The sequence below is a fragment of the Crinia signifera genome, chromosome 4 (genome assembly GCF_055691185.1).
Source record: "Crinia signifera chromosome 4, ASM5569118v1, whole genome shotgun sequence".
Taxonomy (NCBI): domain Eukaryota; kingdom Metazoa; phylum Chordata; class Amphibia; order Anura; family Myobatrachidae; genus Crinia; species Crinia signifera.
In genome coordinates this window covers 45,034,505-45,053,587 of record NC_139220.1, presented here as the reverse complement: position 1 = coordinate 45,053,587, position 19,083 = coordinate 45,034,505, and the positions used below count along the sequence as shown (strand labels likewise).

The window sequence follows — 19,083 nt, the reverse complement described above, 5'->3', positions numbered from 1 at the left end:
CAGGGGTGCCCTGGGTTGGTAGTCCAGGACCAACTCAAATTATTAATGGTTAATTATTTATGAGCAAAAGCAATGCTGGTGGCTGCCAATAATAAAATGTGTACAAACAGAAGCAAATTCTGCCCTTTACCAAATGACTGAACCTAAGAATCACAGATAAACCCAATCTAATTAATTTTTTTTGGGCCTAGGGGTGCCGTGAAAAAATTCTGATACTCTAGGGTGCCGTGAATCAAAAAAGATTGGGACCCCCTGTCTTAGGCACTGGTCATCCTGCATATGCCGATGCTTACTTAGACTGGCCGTCCGATCTGGACATCTGGGTCCAGCAAGCATGCCTCCAACGAACAGACCATGGCTGATGGGGATTTCCAAACGATATAGCAAGACCTGTTCCGGTCATGTGCAGACCTCACCCATCGGATTTGTACATAAACCATCTAGGAATTCAGGCTGTACAAAGCACCAACAACCTTTGTTTATTCAAATGTTTATTCAGAGTGATTGAGCAAATAACAGTACAAAAGGACAGCCATATATATATATATATAAATAAATAAAATAATCGTACAACAAATAACTGCATAGAATAATATACAGACCAAAGGCAGGAGCTCATATTCGCCTGTCAGGGGCAGCGAGCCCCTGACACGTTGAATACCGGAGCCCGCTGGCTCCGGAACGTGGCGAATGTGCAGCGAATCCAAAAAAGGATTCGCTGCACCTCGCAGGTATTCACATTTAATACCGCCCATAGACACATTTGTTGGAATACTTACAGCTCACTCAAACAATGGTTCATTCTTACTGAAAACTTTAACTGGTACTCTTTACCTAGAAGGGCGCCCATCGTGGTGATCGCGGGCAGTACATTAACGGCCGCGACGCGATGCCCGCGATCACCGCGATTTCCCATAGGGTTCAATGTTAAATTTTGTGCTGACCGCGATTTTACATTCAATGCTTCAATGGCCGCGATTTGGCCATAGGAATCAATGTTAAATGGGCTACAGAGCCCAAATAGGCACAATTAACCCTTAAATGTCCCCCCAAATTTGTAACGTCACCCCACGATCCACGCCAACCCGAAGCGTGGCGAGCGCAGCGAGCCCGCGAGGGGCGGCGGTACGCATCCTCCGACCTTTTCATGCCCTACTATCCACGTCGGCGTGGAGTTGAGAACAGAATAGTGTGGCGAGCGCAGCGAGCCACCGAGCCCGAAGCGTGGCGAGCGGACGCGGATACCTTCACAGTTATACGCGTCCCCTCGCGGGCTTCACAGGTGTCCGTGGCGACGCGGACACCTGTGAAGTCCGCGAAGGGACGTGTTTACCTGTGAAGGTATCCACGTCCCCTCGCGGGGCTCGCCACGCTTCGGGCTCGGTGGCTCGCTGCGCTCGCCACACTATTCTATTCTCAACTCCACGCCGACGTGGATAGTAGGGCATGAAAAGGTCGGAGGACGCGTACCGCCGCCCCTCGCGGGCTCGCTGCGCTCGCCACGCTTCGGGTTGGCGTGGATCGTGGGGTGGCGTTAAAAATTTGGGGGGACATTTAAGGGTTAATTGTGCCTATTTGGGCTCTGTAGCCCATTTAACATTGATTCCTATGGTAAAATCGCGGGCATTGAGGCATTTTACATTAAAATCGCGGTCAATCATCCTTTTTAACATTGTTCCCTATGGGAAAATCGCGGTCATCGCGGGCAGCCGATTTTTATGTGCCCGCGATGACCGCGATTTTTTACGCCCGCGATTCCAATCGCGGGCGCCCTTCTAGGTAAAGAGTACCCTTTAACTTAAAAGCTATTTTGTGATATTTTAAACGAATTGCTTTTCTTAAGTTAAAATCACGCATGGAGAAAAGTAGTCACTCTGCTGTTTGGTATCATCGTGTGCACCACACTGGACACAGACAAGACAAAACTAAGGAGGGTGTAGCTTAAAGAGAGCAGAAAGAAAATCATAGACAGGACAAGCGTGTTAAAGGTAAATGCTTTAAGACCATACCCAAGTGGCTTGATGTTGCTTTGACTACACTTGTAGTGGCAGAAAGCTGTTTCATTCAAAGGTTACGGGTCCTCCAACAGGATACTGTTACTTAATACACTGCTAAAAGCACCGAAAACTTTAAGATTATGCAACAAAATATTAGATTACAGGGCCCAATCATTTTTGTCCATGCTGTTTTCACTTATTTATTTATTTCAAGCATTCTGTTGAACTAAAAACCTAATGCTAAGTATTTCTATTAACTATGGAACAGAAAATAATGGATGCCAATTACTTTCATTACTTCCAATTTATTTCAGTGAAAAACACTCTTTGATGGAAGTGTACCATTCTGCGGTAACTTGCTGGTGTCCTGGAATTATTGTATTGTCTGATGAGGTCCCAGAGCAAAATAGTTTGAGAATTTAGAAAATTGAGCATAAGAGTGATGTTTTGTAGCTTCCATTTCAAAATAATTCAGTGAAAGTACAGATTTTTATAATTATGTAATTTATGCCCCTTTCAGACCGCACTTTTTACCCGTTATTTTGCCGGTTTTTTTTACCATTTTAAAACGGTAATTTGTGCAGTCTGAAAGGTGCAGAATGAATTTACCGGTTCTATTGAACTGGTATTTCTAAACGGTAATAAAGCAGGGTTCTACCCGTTTCAGACCCGTTTTTCTCATCCACTGTTTTCTATGGGTTAAAACGGGTTCAGTGTTGTGAAGGAACAAAAACTGCACTGAAATACCGTTTAAGGACAAAAACTGCACTGAAATACAGTTTAAGGACAAAAACTGCACTGAAATACCGTTTAAGGACAAAAACTGCACTGAAATACAGTTTAAGGACAAAAACTGCACTGAAATACAGTTTAAGGACAAAAACTGCACTGAAATACCGTTTAAAGGCATGCAGTGTGAAAGAGGTTTTAGCTGGCAGACCCGTTTTTAGAAACATTTTAAAATACCTGGTCAAAGCCAGTTTTGAGGTCTGAAAGCAGCATAAATAATTAATTTATACAGTATGTCCTTCATTTGTTTGCCAGAAAGAGATACAGAGGGTTATTCAGACCTGTTTGCATGGCGGTGAATTCGTAAACTGGCAAAACACAGACAGCTGGGTTCCCGACGGCCGTCGTCTATTTTCCCTCGTGGGGGTCCATGACCCCCATAGATGGAGAATAGAATAGGTGGCTCGCTACCCGCAGCGTGGTGAGTGCAGCGAGCCCGCCAGGGGCTTTGTTGCGCTCACCATACTGTCTGGGTCCTAATGACTGTCGGGATCCCGACTGTCGGACCCCTGTACCACCCCCCTCTGATCACCTGAAGAACGGCTGACTGCTGGCTGGATTAATAGTCTCAAGTATTCAGTGATGTCACTTGCAATTTCTGAATATTCCTACATTCAGCAACGCCTTCAGATTGCATTCATACATTGTGTTGGTTCTGCACGTTACTAAATATAACGCATTTCCTTCATTCCCTTCAGTGCTTTTCAGTCATGTGACATAGCCTAAGGGGTGTTTCCAATTACCCTTGATAAAAAAAAAGGGAGCAAAAAAAAAACAACATTAATACTATTATTCTGAATGTTTTGCCGATATTTTTTAAATTAGATTGCAGATGAAGAACATTTCGCCCCGATAACACACAGGTTCAGTGTGCCGGCTTGACGGGGCTAATAGGATAGCCCAAAAGTTGCAAAAGGACATATACAAGCCAATGGTCAATAAATCCAAATTTTAATGGAAATATATACAAAAATGTGAAATGATAAGTGAGCTGGTTGTTGAACAGAGTAAGACACAATGCCTAATTAACACAGATTATATATAACATGAGAAACATACAGCAATGTTTAGAAACAAAATAACTTCTGTCGTTGCATCCTTTGTCTTGTATTTGTTAAGAATTATAGCTATTTATCTACACAAGATAATAGAATGCGTTCTACACAGCTGTCTCTTCAATGTTCTGCAGAGAACAGAGGATTGTTATGTGATGATTGAGTTTAGACTTTACACACACATTGAAGTAATGCTGTACAAGCAAAGAAAGGGCCTCATTCACTACCCGTCACAGTTGAGCAAAAATTGCTAATCAGTGATTTTCTGATAGCAGCACATGCCACTTTGCAGATGCGCAAGGATTTAAAACAGTTTAGATACCAGTGAGGTCGGCGATGTGGCATTGGGAAGGTATGATCCGGACAACGGAGGTGTGTCCGGAGGTGTGTCTGGACTGTTTGCGTGGGGGTTCATGGTGGCTACGTGGCATTACACACAGTGGCTGCAATCCATAACTTGGCAGCATGGTACCTGCATTTACAGCTAGGCTGCGTTGGCAGGGAACTATCATAGTTATGTAAGCACTATCATTGATTGCAATTGCATCGCTGGGAGGGACCAATGCTTATTTAGGCCCAAAGAGTGGTTTTAATGGCAGGCAGTGTTTCATATTTCACTCATTACATAGACGACAGAAAACAAGATTAAAATAATTATTATTATTTTAAGGAGAAATTGCAAATACTGTCATTATAACCCCTTTCCCCAAACTGGAGATCCAGAAGACCAATGTGTGACATCCATCCTCCTCCTCCTCCTCCAATCTTCATGCTATACCACATGCTGCTGCTGGATGTGGCATATGCTGCTTCTGATTGGATAAGTCGCTGCAGCTGATTGGAGAAGCCACTGCAGCTTCATATTTTAACTTGCCACAGCTGACTGAACATCTGCATTGAATACCTACAGAATACCGAATATAAGCCCGCAATTAGCTCCAGGCTTTCTTTCTGTTAAAAAAAAACTATTTAACTGTATAGGAATGTAACTGCTGATCTGCACTTCAATTTATGATGTGTGGGTTTATTAATAACGTATTCATTTGCTCAGACTACCTCTTGCCTTAAGGTGCCCACACACTAGAACGATTTTTTTGCTGATTGGCCGATTTCCTAATGATGATAAATCGTCCGATATCGATCGGATGTGCGCTCCCACGGATCTTTTACTAAATCTTCTGATCTTACATGATGCATGAAAGTGTTTTATGAAAGAGAAAAAAGGGACTGTTATTTGGAACGCACACTTAAACACAGTGTTCAATTCATGACTGTTGGGAACAGCACCCCCTGCTAATACTAGTGATATCTGGGGTCTTTCTTGTAATTTTTTGAGAATTACAAGACAAAAAATGATAATATATTTAGTGTGCAGGTGTGCTTCGGGCCCTTTTAGTGGGGCAACCAAGTACCTATGCTGCATGGAAGATCAGAAGATTTAGCAAAAGATCCATAGGAACGCACATGGGATCTTTAGAGAAGTCTTTGGTGGAAGTTGTCTGAAATCTTTTGTCCAGGACGGGCAAAAGATTTCAAGGCTAATTTATGCGCAGGTCTTTCTAGTGTGTGGGCACCTTTAGATTTATGGTGTGTACACACGGTGAGATTTCTTTGCTATTCTACTTGCTATACAATCTTGGCTAGCTCGTGCTATTTACATACAATTCATGCTATCTGCATTAGATTTGCACTATATAGTCATTGCTGGGTTTCGATTTGTGCAGTCACGGGAGCCCGCATCGGGATCGCAAGGTAAAAAACCTGTGCGATCCGCATGCCTTTTTGACTATATAGTGAAAATCTCACGCTGGATTGTACCGTGTGTACATACCATTATAGCACCTTTTCTGGTCTGGAGAAACAGATTTCTCAGTTTGTTCTGGTAGTTTTACCCATATTATATATTACTGGGAATATATATATTTTTTTTTTTTTTAATACAGATATCCCTGAGAGTGTCCTTGTTTTGGAATCAGATGTCCCTCTGAATAATTGCTGTCTTTCAAATGCTGTGCCATCATATGTCACTGAGCGGCATGGAACCACATGCAGGAACTGCAGCTCTCACGTAAGTCTGTAGCGAGCCGTCATTTCTCAACTAAACATTCTCTAGAAATCTCAGACTTTTTATTAAACGGATGATTAAGAACATTTGTAAATATGCTTACAAGAATCTTTTTTCCAGTTGCACTACAACTTTTTGATTTGGACCCAATTGCATTCTTAAAAAAGAAACCCACTTTGTTACTCCAGCAGAGGGGAGTGCAAACAGGACAGGAGGCCAACTGACAATGCCAGCCTGCTCCAGATCAGTACATACTGTAATGTGTATATGGCCGGAGTATAATTAATAAATAATACAAATAGTCAAACACAATTATTATTTTTTTAAAGTACACCATAAGAAACCACTCAGTAGCCTCACCCTGTAAAAATGGACTAAGAAACATACTTCATTAATGCAAGCCAATCACTCAGTGCAGCAGCAATATCACTATACTATTAGCATAATTGGGAAGTATTTACAGTAGACACATCCAACCAATCTGATTCCGGACAAATGTCGTCATCATATTCATCAATGTGCAACATGCACTAGAGGTCTAATAACCTCAAGTAATTTGACTCCAGACAGACACGTTTATGTCTGTTTAGTAGTTTGCATGGGACACCGTTATGTAGGGTACACACCAGAATGACCATGATGGTGTGACGATCGTGAAACGATTTCCTGAAATCGTACGATAATCGCACATTTGGATTGGAGTACACGATCGGCACCCAACCCAATGTAGATGATGAATCTTTAGTGCAGCAGGTAAAATCTTCAAAGTAACCAAACGACCGGTAGGGGCGTGCACCGGATCGGAATCGCTTGAAAACATATTATACAATTCTGCTCTTTTTTACATACAATCGGTCTTTAGATGCGTCGAAATTGAGCCCAAATCGTTTTGGTGTGTACCCAGCATTACTGTACTTTGGCTGCATTCCTACAGCATCCCACACCCTTGACCCGTTCCACTTGGCACACGGGATCTTAAGTGGTAAATGCATCCCTGTCAGCAAGGGATGAAATGCCTACAATGACTGGTGCGTATACTGGTTCACTGCTTCCCATAAATAACTTGGTCCTACTTTAATTTGTACCTATATTTCTTATTCGTTGCTTTAAGCTGCATTTAACACTGTGAAGTTCTATACACACACACACACAAACACACACACACATGATGTAAATACACAACGTTACAAATTAAATATAAAGAAACTGTAGTCACTTGAAGAGTCGTTCGTCTTAATCTTCGTCATGAATAAAAGTCCTTGGATGAAGTGTTTCAGGAGAAATGAGAAAATGTCCATCGGTAAACATTTTACAGATTCATGCGTTCCGTTTTGTAATATTTTCTTACCACTATTTTAATCTTTTTTTTCTTTTTAAATAAAATGTACAATAGATATAACAATCTGTATATACATTTTTTTTCTCACAGCTCAGAATTTATACTTCATACTTTCTCAGAAACAGAGAAAAAAAAGTCCTTTTACATTCATGTACCATGGGAAAACTCCACTGGGGGGCGCCATCATGAAATCCCGCAGGCCGCTCCTAGTGTGTATTCGCTAGAAAAGAAAAGAAATTGGAAAGGCTCATTAAGAATTGTCTGGAGCTTATAAAGATTTATAGCGATAATTCCTATACTGTTATTAGGAGCTTTAGAATCTCCTGCATCATTGGAAATCGTTTAATCGAGAAAAAAAGTGCGTACACACAATGCGATTGCCTTGCCATTCGATCGGGATCGAATCGCACAGCAAGCAAAACGCATTTGATTTTGACTATATAGTACAGATCTGTACTATATAGTCTTGCCTGCACAGTCAATTTTTCTGTGCGGTTTCAGCTAAACGGGAGTGGGCATCGGGATTGAATTGGCATCGACTGCAGCTGAAAACCGCTCCAGTTCAATTCGATTTTGACTATGTAGTCAAATGCCAGAGCGGCTGATGGGCCAATCTGGCCACAGGAAGAGACCGGAGCTGAATGAGAACTCAGCTCCCAGCCCTCTGCTCAGACAAAGGCTGTTACAGCTCCTCCTGCTCAGTCATCGGGCATAGAGAGACGGGGCAAGCCAGACCCCTATGAATCACAGTAGGCCCCTGTGAGCCAAGACCATACCCTATTTTTGTGCACGCATAATAAAATGCCACGGCTGCCAGGGTCAAATTTTGACATTGGAAAGGTCGACATGGGTCAAAATGTCAACATTAAAAAAGATAGACACATGAAAAGGTACACCTGAATTTTGCACACTACCTTTTTTTTTAACGCCATTAACTATGTAGTCTATAAATTAATATTCCCTAAATTCCCTACCTCAAAGTCACAGTAGCATCATGGATTTATACTGTTTTACTGGGATGTTTAGCCATGCCCACTTACATTAGGCTCCACCCTATTACCCAAGCCCAGACACACTTTCTACAGTCATGTTCACAAGAGTGGAGTCTTTGGTTCAACCCTCACCAAGTTGAACCTAATGCTGGGCGCACGCCAGAACGATCTGGCCTCATTTCCCACAATTTCGATACAATCTCGACCGATTGTAGGTTGAATTAGGCATGTTTTAGATCCAAATCCGATCCGATGCGCGTCCCAGCTGGTCGTTTTGCAGATCCTACCTGCTGCAGTCAGGAATTAAAAACGATCCCTTCAACTGGGTACAGATTGTCATCGGATCGTATGCAGATCGCGTGCTCCAAGAGATCGTGCGACCATCGTATGATCGTCTCATGATCATGATCGTTCTGGTGTTTACCTAGCATTAGAACAGATCTGTTTGTCCACATATTTTATGATTAGAAGCTACCAACACTGGTTTTGCGTAATACAATGACCATGCATAATATTAATTGGTCCAGGACCACCAACCCGGCTCACGCCTGCAAGTCCCTCGAGGCACCCTCGGTTGTCTAGGTACACAGTTTGGGAATCACTGTCCTAGTGTGTCTAATTAAACATGGTAAACTCAAAAGTGGCAGGGACTAATTTTATTGATTACTTATATAATCAACTGACAGCTCCAAGATAGCTGCCTCAGCCTCTGCAATAATGTAAAGTGCTTTGAGTCCTACGGAGTGACAGGCACTATATGAAGAATTATTATTATTATGTTAATGAATTGTTATGCTGAAGACATTGTAGGCAAAGGAACTATTCAAGTCACCTTGTGTAAATCAGGGAGCACAAGTGTACGGAAAGACAAAAAAAACATCTAAGCAAAAAATACATTCATAGTGAAGCAAAACGTTGTGTAACGCTTTGCATTACCACCTCACAGCACTGAGGTCAGGTGTTCAATTCATGTGTGGAGTTTTTATGTTCTTCCCATGCTGTTTGGGTTTCTTCCCACAATCCCTAGGGTGTGTGCCCATGCAATATTAGATTGGCTGAGTGGTTCTTACCTACCTTTACTATGTTTCTATGGAAAAATATAGTATGCCCTTTTAAGCGGCACATAATAAAAAAAATAAGGTTCTCATTGGTACACAACCTATTATTGCATAATATTACATTTCCCGGCTCTGCGCACAAATGCACACATTAGCAAGCATTAGGGCGGAGGAACATTATAGATTCCCCAGCGTACAGTGACAATGCTGCAAATCAAGGCAATTCAATGAAAGTACTCCCTAAGCGTGTTGTTGTTTGTGTTACTTTACTCACAATGTTAAACACAATTCATATTCGTATTGTTAGAGGCCGTCTCTGCAAAATAATTGCATAATATATCACACCACTATGTGGTCAAATGGGTGCAGAATAGCCCAACCACATCCCCATTATTCTAAGGAACTATTTTGCATTAAGTTCTAGCACACAGCTGATGGTTTCTTTTTATGGACTTTGGCACAACTTATGGTGCTTATTGTGGACATAGGCCCTTAATCATATCTGATCGCAGTACAAATTTGTTCTCAAAATGGGCAAAACCATGTTCACTGCAGGTGGGGCAGATGTAACATGTAAAGAGTTTGATTTGTGAGTTATATTGTTTCTGTGCAGGATAAATACTGGCTGCTTGGATATTTGTAGACGATACTCTCTTCCTGTTAATTTAATATTGCCCTCTGTTTGGTCTACACCGTATCCTAATATGGAAGCCCAGGATGTTTTGATGTGCGCTGTGATTTAACTTTTTTGTTATGTGTATTTCTATTTTAAGATATATATATATATATTGTTCCCTATCGATTCATGTTGTTGGCTATGGGATGGTCTCATTACATCCTATATATGACTTTTAACTGCTCCTATTACTGTGTATGGAGAAGGAGAGAAAGAAAAGGGAAAACTGATATTGTTATTTTGAGGATATAACTGCTTTCTTTGTGAGATTCTTTTATTTTATTTTATTAAAAATAAAATGTATTTGTTATGGTGTGTACACACGGTAGATCGTATTGGGACTCGCATAGCACGGTATGCATGCAGTGGCACAAATTTGACAATATAGTGCAGATCTGTACTATATAGTCTTGGCTGTCCTCTCTATTTGACTGCCGACTTTCACTCATATGGGAGCGCGCATCGGCAGCGCATCGGGCTCGCAAGCCCTAAAAAAGCATACAATCACCATGCGATATGTTACTGTATCTTTGGGTGGTTACATCTTCCACACCTTTCATTGTGCATGGTTCTAAAACTATTTCAGTAATATAGAGGGTTTGGATTACAGGGTCAACAGTGCCTAAGTGGACCCCAAAAGGTAAAAAAGCACAAGGCCCACATACAAAAAGTTTACATAGAACAAATCGGCAGTGACAGCTGGCACCAGGAGAGTGGATGTAGAGCTTGTCAATCCAGACACCATGCAAGCCAAATACTGCACAGCAATTCTCTCCGGTCCCTTATCCATCACACCTGTTGTTCCATATAGTTACTCTCCTGTTCCCAACTTTAATTCTACCACTTTGTGTTTCCCCATAGTAGTCTCTTCTAAAGGCATACACCAATGTTTGATGCGGTATATAATAAATACAATATAAAATGTGTTCAATATTTGAATGAAGTGACAGTTCTACCAGAACACAATCAATTCATAATTAACATTAGTCAGTTAATTTTTGGGGGGATTTATTGAGCACTCTGGTCTCACCAGAGAAGGCCAGCAGAATTCTGCTGATGCAGCGTTGGAGTTCTTTTACCATATCCCGGATGATTGACCTACCATTCACATTATAGGTATAATTAATTTGTGGGAGAGGAGGCCAACTGGATTACTTTTATTCTTTAATCTTTTAGGCATTATATTGCCAACTTTTTAATTGCACAGTAAGAATTGGACATATTAATTAGGACATATCAAGCCTCAAACAGATAGAGGCACTAGAGAAAAATAAGAAGTTAATCACTTCACCCAGTCGCTTTAATCTTACACAAAAAGATTTATGTTTTCCCTGATGAAGTCTGAGACGAAACGCGTTGGAAACGGTCTACTCGTTGATTTTACTCAGATAATTCTCTGAAGACCAATAAATAAGTGCTGGAAGATTCCTCTTATGTGCTTCATTGGATACGATTGTGTTATTTGGACATTTACATTCTAATTGTTGGCGCCATACCACTATTGGGTAAATATATATATATATATATATATATATATATATATATATATATGTGTGTGTGTGTGTGTATGTATGTATACTGCTGGTTAACCCTTTGAGTGCCAACATCATGAGAGATGTTCAAAATATCTGCCAAAAATGCCAGCGTCGCTCACATTTGTTATATAAATTAAAATAAAAAATGTGGTGCAAAAAAAATTATATTTCCTATTTGAGATTAACATTACATGTCATAATAATGAAAAAAAAAATTGCTTGCCAATTTTTACTTATTTTGACAAATTCACTTGGCACTCAAAGGGTTAAAATATGCATTTTCAAACTCATTCTCTTTTTAAAAAGAAATAAAAGGTCAGTTGGTTTCTTGAACAGTGGATATATGATAGGAAAAAGTTAATTCATTATTCATATTATTCATTCATATACATCATAGGAGATTTTGATGTTCTGGTTTGTTACCTGCAGACAACAAAATTGAATTATATAATGTTAGACTGTTGCAATGTTGAAAGCAAATTCTATATTTAAAATTTTTCACTGTATACACATCTGATGACCTAGGGAGCCTTTCAAATCTACTGTACATATGGCACATAACACATTCACTAAAAATTTAAACAAAAATGACCGATGAGACTGGATATTGAAAATGTTGAACAAAATCATACACATAAAAGGAAATAATCTAAAACAAATTTTAAACTTTTTTTTTTTTAATTTAAAACCATTCTCCTCAAATAAAAATAAATAAAAAAAAGATGAATATATTTTTATGAAATCTTATTTGCAGTTTCTGTTTGCAGGAAAGAATTCATGAAAACAAGGAGCTTTAAAATCATGGTGACAAAAACTAGTGAGATATTAGTGAAGTGAAATGTTTGATCGGAATGCAGGAATAAAACGGTCATCGCTAAAGAATTCTAGCATCATCAAAAATGCAAACCAAATCATTATACACAGACTTTGCATTTCTCCACCTGTTCATTTTTGGGCTTTTAAACCAAAGCTTTTTTTCTTGACTATTCGTTGCGTAAAATATGTTTATCAAACATATCTAAAACTTTGTTTCTACTGTTTTACTTTGTAAAATTTTAGTACATATGAACCCTCAATACAACAGATAGTAAGATCCATTTAAAAATTATGATTACGTAATTAGTGTTCAGTAATCAACCTAAGTGCTCATTTTAGCACCTTGCACCTTATTAGTGAGGACATATTTTAATTTTGACGGGTAATATTTGATACATGATGTATCACTAAAGCTACTGTAGCAATACACACGTCTAAAATATGCCCTCCTCCCTAATTAGGTGCAGGGTGCTGAAATGAGCACTACACTTTAAACTTTAGATTTTAATTACTACAATACTACTCCTAAACAGGCAGCTGAGTGATATACGTGTGTGTGATTAACAATTGGCCAATAAGATTTGTAGAATATGTCATTTAGATTAAGAAATCTACCAATAGAGGGAATTCAGTTCCAGATCAGCTCGAGATCTCAGCAATTTACCCTTGCACTGCTGTGTGCAGGAAAACTAGCAATGTTCTGCTGCTGTTTTCTACGCAATGTCCGCAGCCAAACATGAAGGAGAGCTCAATTCCCCCCATAGAATATTCACAACAAATGGTGTGCGATTCCAATTTAACAAGTTTAATTAAGAGCTGCACAAATTATTAACATGTATACATGCTTTTTTTTTTTCATTCTGAAATAAATTGTGGGCAGCACGGACGGTGTAATGGTAATCATTACTGCCTCACAGCACTGAGGTCATGGGTTCAATTCCCACCATGGCCCTAACTGTGCGAAGTTTGTGTATTCTCCCTGTACTTCCGTGGGTTTCCTCCGGGTTCCTCCCACAATCCAAAAATATACTGGTAGGTTAATTGGCTCCTAACAAATTAACCCTAGAATGTCTGTGCGTGCATGTACATGTGGTACATGGGGCAGGGAATGATATGAATGTTCATTATATTCTCTGTAAAGAGCTGCGGAATAGGGGTGCGCTATATAAGAAACTGTTCATAAATCAATAAATAGTGCTGTACCAGGCAATGTAATGTTGTGCTCAGATGTGAATGTAGCCTGTACTATACGGGAGTAGCCAGTGGATTTTGCCCTATAGCCAGCTACCGCTAATACAGGAAACATATTTGGAATCTGTAGATCCTGGAGATTACATATACATTTGTGATTGCCAGGTATATGTAAAGTACCCTTGGGCACCAGATTTTCTTTACATTCAATTATAGCTCACGTCTGTAAAATGACAGACATTTAAAGGTCTAGAATCTTCAATAGAACACCTACATCATTGTCACGATGTACCACCCCCCTCCCCCCACATAAAAAAATAAATAAATATTTTGCTTTTGTAGACCAAGTAATCTGTATGCCTACACCTTGTGAAGTCTCTTCATGAACGGGGGTAATGACCAGTTGAATATAATGTATGTATGTATGCTGAAGTGGGAGAAACCCTCTAGTCCGTAGCCCCCCCCCCCCCCAAATACATATATATAGTACAGATTATTGTGTAATTTAGGATTACACAGACTTATGCTATCCTACATTTATTATCTCCATTTGCTCAATTGGGAAGTAACTTGTGTATCCTAGAAAACATCACTTTTTTCAGGAACCAATAAAGTTTTAATGTTTATATTGTAACTGCATTATAGGTGAAGCCAGGTGCATTCCCCTGCTTACCAAAACCCTAGGAGGTTACCCTATACACTTATCAATTAGAAAAGCCTGGGTTAAATAATGTATGCGTTTAGGAACAATGGAGATATCTGGCCTAAAAAGAATGAAATATATACTTGGTCACCCTATTGCCAGAAATGGCATTTACCCAGCTGATTTCTTACTGCTTGCTCCCTGCTGACATCCCCAATGTAAATTTACAGGATTTCCTGTTATCAGTGGGGAAGTCTACACTTTACCACTAAGTTATACATAGCATTTTTGTAGTGTATAACAATCAGGAACCACTGCGCCTCCCTGTGCTCACTGAACCAGGGCCCCATGGGTGCACCACTTACCACATACCCAGGACCATTCGCACATACAATAAATAAATGTGTATATTGTGATTGCCTCTGTGTTTGTGCATGTGTGAGAGAAAGCTGTAGTTTTCGGGGACACAAACGGACACTAGACATATATGGACTAGTAAGCCTGCTCAAAGCAAATGCTTTGAAAGCTAGTCGATGTAGTTTCACTTGCTGCAAATAGATGGCAGTGTTTGGAGTCACACAGACACTAGACTTACATATAGATGAGGATTATAGCTTTTCTTTGGTCCACTAGATGAACAGTGAGCTGAGGCTGGCAATGACTTGTTCTGTACTAAATAAGCCTTAAGGTTCCCATACACGGTACAATTATTATATACAATATTGTATACAATATCGCATCTCATCGCGTCTAGGTTTTGGGATGAGATGAGATCTAGTACAAAAAGTATGTACTGCACTTTCTTTTTGTACTAGATCTCATCGCAAAACTGAGATGCGATATTGTATACAATAATTGTAACGTGTATGGGCACCTTTAGCTTAGTATAGAAAGCTAGCGGTCATCAACTCACCAGGTTTAATATTGGGCAGAAAGATGGCTAAAATGAGCGAATAAAAATTTTAGCAGCGTATTTAAGTCTGCAATTCCTTCTGCACACAGGAGAACCAGTGAGTTAACCCCTCGTTAATCCTACATTTTGATATAGGAAGGAAAAGAGGGAAAGTACGAGAAAATCGCTGGTTTTCAAGGTACAGCCAAAATAGAAAAACAGGCAAACAGAAGGGACAGGTACAAGGCAGATAGAGCCTTAGGTCTTTGTTCGCAAAATACATAGGTGTGGACATAATCTTTAAAATATAGTTTTTACTAGGATGTGCAGATCTAATTTACCCGGATCTCAAAATGGGATCTTATTGGCTATCAGCTGTCACATGTATTGTGACAGCTGATAGCCCATAAGCCAATAAGATCCTGGTTTGAGATCCGGATCTGCAGATCCCTATTCTCTACTAAAACTATTATACTACACAAAGCAGCTTTTAAGCTATACTTCAAGGATATAAAAATTGTATATGTAACCTTTATTAACGTGCAACGTTACTGTTTATAGGAAACACAGTAGTTAACCCTTCTGTATCTGTAAGTAAACGATCCGCCTTAACAGTAACAACTGCATACAAACGGTGGCAGCTGTAGTAGAGTATAAAAATACACCCAATTATGTTTTAATGAGCAGGTTCCATTCTATACAGCAGGATTTAATTACGGTGTTGTGCTAATCCAAAATATAGCTGTGTAACACACCCCGCTATCAAGGTGGCGGTTCTGCTGAAGTGTGCTTCGATTAGCCAACGTGACGGAACATAGGATTTAGCTGAAGTGCAGCTTTACTCAGCGGATGCTCTGTATCAGTAACACACAACAGATTCAGATTTAGTGGATTTTATTTACACATTTTGTACATTTCAGAGCAATACACAATGACATTTGCTTCATATTTTCTGACCTGCAAACAGATACCTTAGTAATGAAAAACAAACTGGAAAATAAAAGAATTGTGGGTAGAACGGTACAGCCAAAAACAAAATGTAACAATTTGAGGTCAAACAATTTGACAATTCATGGGTCTCAAAACGGAAAAATACCAAAAAACAGGAGGGGAAGTCAGGGTTTTGGGGGGGTTTTGTTTGCTTTAGAAGATAAATGCATACTGAACACAAAGCCGCCACTTTGGTCCTAGTTTTACTTTAGACTTCTGTGGCAGAAACCAATTTAAGACAAACTTAAACCTAAGAATTTTCTCTGGATGTACATTCCACTTTTTATTTATTTATTTCTTAAACACACTGATCCACAGTTAATCAATGAGCACATGATCATTGCCTTTTTAAGTCGAAGGGTTATATACGCTGAGAAACAGCGGCTTGCAAAAGCCGTGGCTTAGTAAATGTTGCCCAGCGACAGTCAGTCGCCAATAGGCAGGCTCCTACCAAAAGTAGAATGGGCAAGGAACATATTGGCTATGGGCAATAAAAAACTTTTTTTTTTTCCATTTTTTTTTTTAAATGGTGGACTGCAAACTTGTATAATGAAACCCTCTTTACACATTTACTAAACTTTAATGCTTTCGTTATCTTAATTCCAATGTTGACTACCGCAAAAGGAGGCCCCGCTAATGATCAAGAAAAAGGGCAGAGCCTCATTCCAGCTGAGTTCACATTATGAGAATTTATGGGTGTGACTAAGCTAGGACACAAAAAGAAAAAAAAAATATATATAGAATTTGACGTAGGACCTCTAGACTTGCCTACCTTTTATGTGGGAGGGATCACGTTTCAAACTGTGTCAGGAGGGCCCGCACCTCTGGAGTGAGCTGTTTGGCAGCCTTAGCTGCCTCTGTGATGGCCTTGCGGTAAAGACCCTTTCTCTTCTTGTCAAATCGGGACGGGAAGTTTTCTAAAAAGGGGGACAGCTGTGACAGAGCGAGAAATGAAGTTGTTGGGGAACCAAACCAGGATATGCGGGCCTCCTGTCGCACAAGCAGCCCGTTATCTTTTCGACTGATAGTTATGGTTAGTATACGGGCGGGCCACCAGGGAAAGCCATATATTTTTGCCCAAACAATGTCCCCAACACATATGGTCCTCCCATTAGGGGTCATGCATTTAGAAACATTTTTGGAAAACACCTTTAGTTTCAAGGAATTGGTCAACTTTTTCTTTTCTTTTGAAGAGGAAGGTGAAGGTGAAGGTGCATGCATGCTGCCTGGGGGGAAATCAAAGTTTTCAGTAGAACTACACTCAGAGTGGATGGATTTTAAATCATCTGTACTATCACTACTACACACTGACGCACTGGAAGAGTCTGCTTTCTTTTGATTTAAGGTCATGTAAACTGTGATATTGCTTTTGCTGCCTCGCTTGCTCAGCGCTGGCTGTGGATCCTGCTCGACAGGCGGTACACAGACACTTGTGTTCTGAATATCACTGCTGACCTCTTCTGGGACATTTGGGGGGGTCTTTATTTCTGAGGGGCCCTCACCTGCTGATCGGGTGGCAGTGTAGCGAGTCTGGGGCTTGATACCCATCTTGCTGCTTCGTAAGCTCTCAAGTCCGATCTTGAGCGAAGAGTCGTTTTCCTCGTTGCGGTACCTTTGAGGTTTTATGCGTAGCCTGGGTGGGAGGGTTCCTGAGCTCGTGTTCTGAAGGCGCCTTGCGATGTGAGCTTTAGTGTGAGGATTTTTAGAGGAAGATGCATCCTTCTGCTTTTTGTGTGCCTTTTCTTTGGCCATTTTTAACACTTCCCGAGCTTTTGCATGATCCATGTTTTTACTCTGGAGCACCTTCTTTGTGTGCAGTTGAGCTTTTGGGGCATTTGTTTGAGAAGCCACTTTTACCACTTTTCCTCGCCCTTGGCCGAGATTTGTAACCTTGGACACCGAATTCCGTTTTTGACTTTCGCTCTGGCTTTTGCCATTTACTTTGTGATCAGTTTTAAGTTTTTTATTCACAGTAGTTACACTTTCATGCCTCCTCCGTTTCCCTTCTTCTAACTTAAAAGAGTCATTACCAGTCTTCCTGACCTCCCTCTTATCTGCCACAACATTTTTACATTTGTCACACAATACCTGCCTGGGCCGAAGCTTGATAGCGTTCATTATCGAAGTGGGTTCTTCCCTGTATATTTTCTTTTTGAGTCTCTTAATTTTACGTGGTGGAGGTTGAGGTATTGACTGGTTATAAGTGTCCCTGATAAACAAAGGAGGGGGGTATGGCGCTCCTTCATGAAAAAGTGGAGGAGGCTTTGAAGTCCACAGGTTATGAACTCCACAGGGCTCATCAGGCTGGATGGGGGAAACATCCATAGTGACCGTTTCATTCTCATTTTTCGACAATGTGTCTTCCTGGAATGATGTGCTCTGCAGCTGAATCTGTTCTTCCGGTTTGTTTTTGTACTCCCGCTTAGGGTGAACGGTTACAGGGATTCCATGGGGTCCGAACCTTGAAACAAAACACAGTTACAAAATTAAGCAATGTCTGAGCTTAAAATTTTTATAATTCATTTAGAAAGCCATAAACAGTGCCCACTGCCATATATTTGTGAACACAAATCTTATATCAATGCCTTGTATCGATAAACCATCCTGATCAAATAATGTTACTTAAGTACAATATCAAATGGTATTTTTCTGATATGTATGTCACAATTTAAGCACATGGTGTCGATTCAATCCCTAGTGGGTGACATGCAACAGTTTTGGGCCCTTTATGCCCAGACTAAAGTGCTGGGCATAATGCCATTTGGGCACTCAATCAGATCACTTTTCATACACGTACTCCCCAGCACTGGGGTCTCCAAGCAGAAAATGACAGCAGCTGATCTTGCCTGAATGGAACAACAATTTGCTTCGTTGGGCACCCACGGTCAGCCGCCTTCGCAAACAATTGAGTTCATCCCCCAAGGAGTTAAACTCAAAAGTTCTATGCGGAGTAGAGATTCCCAATCCTAGATATCCTGGGCATCCAATGCATACACAAGATAGTTTTAAATTATATTCAAAAGAACAATATTGTTAACAATATTA

The 19,083-nt window shown here is 40.3% G+C and overlaps 1 protein-coding gene across 2 annotated transcripts in view; it reads right to left on the bottom strand.

Moving 5' to 3' along the window:
* Positions 1–2,928: 2,928 nt before the first annotated feature.
* Positions 2,929–19,083, bottom strand: part of PWWP2A (PWWP domain containing 2A) — a 34,622-nt gene continuing 18,467 nt past the window's right edge. The window contains exons 2-3 of one of the 2 annotated variants that reach the window (XM_083181686.1): positions 16,811–18,499; positions 2,929–7,465 (exon numbers count right to left, since the gene is read on the bottom strand). In XM_083181686.1, coding sequence (XP_083037812.1) covers positions 16,828–18,499 — 1,672 coding nt within the window. In that variant the 3' untranslated portion in view covers positions 2,929–7,465; positions 16,811–16,827. Of the gene's footprint in view, positions 7,466–16,180; positions 18,500–19,083 lie in introns of those variants that run through there. The other variant, XM_083181685.1, reaches the window with a different exon arrangement.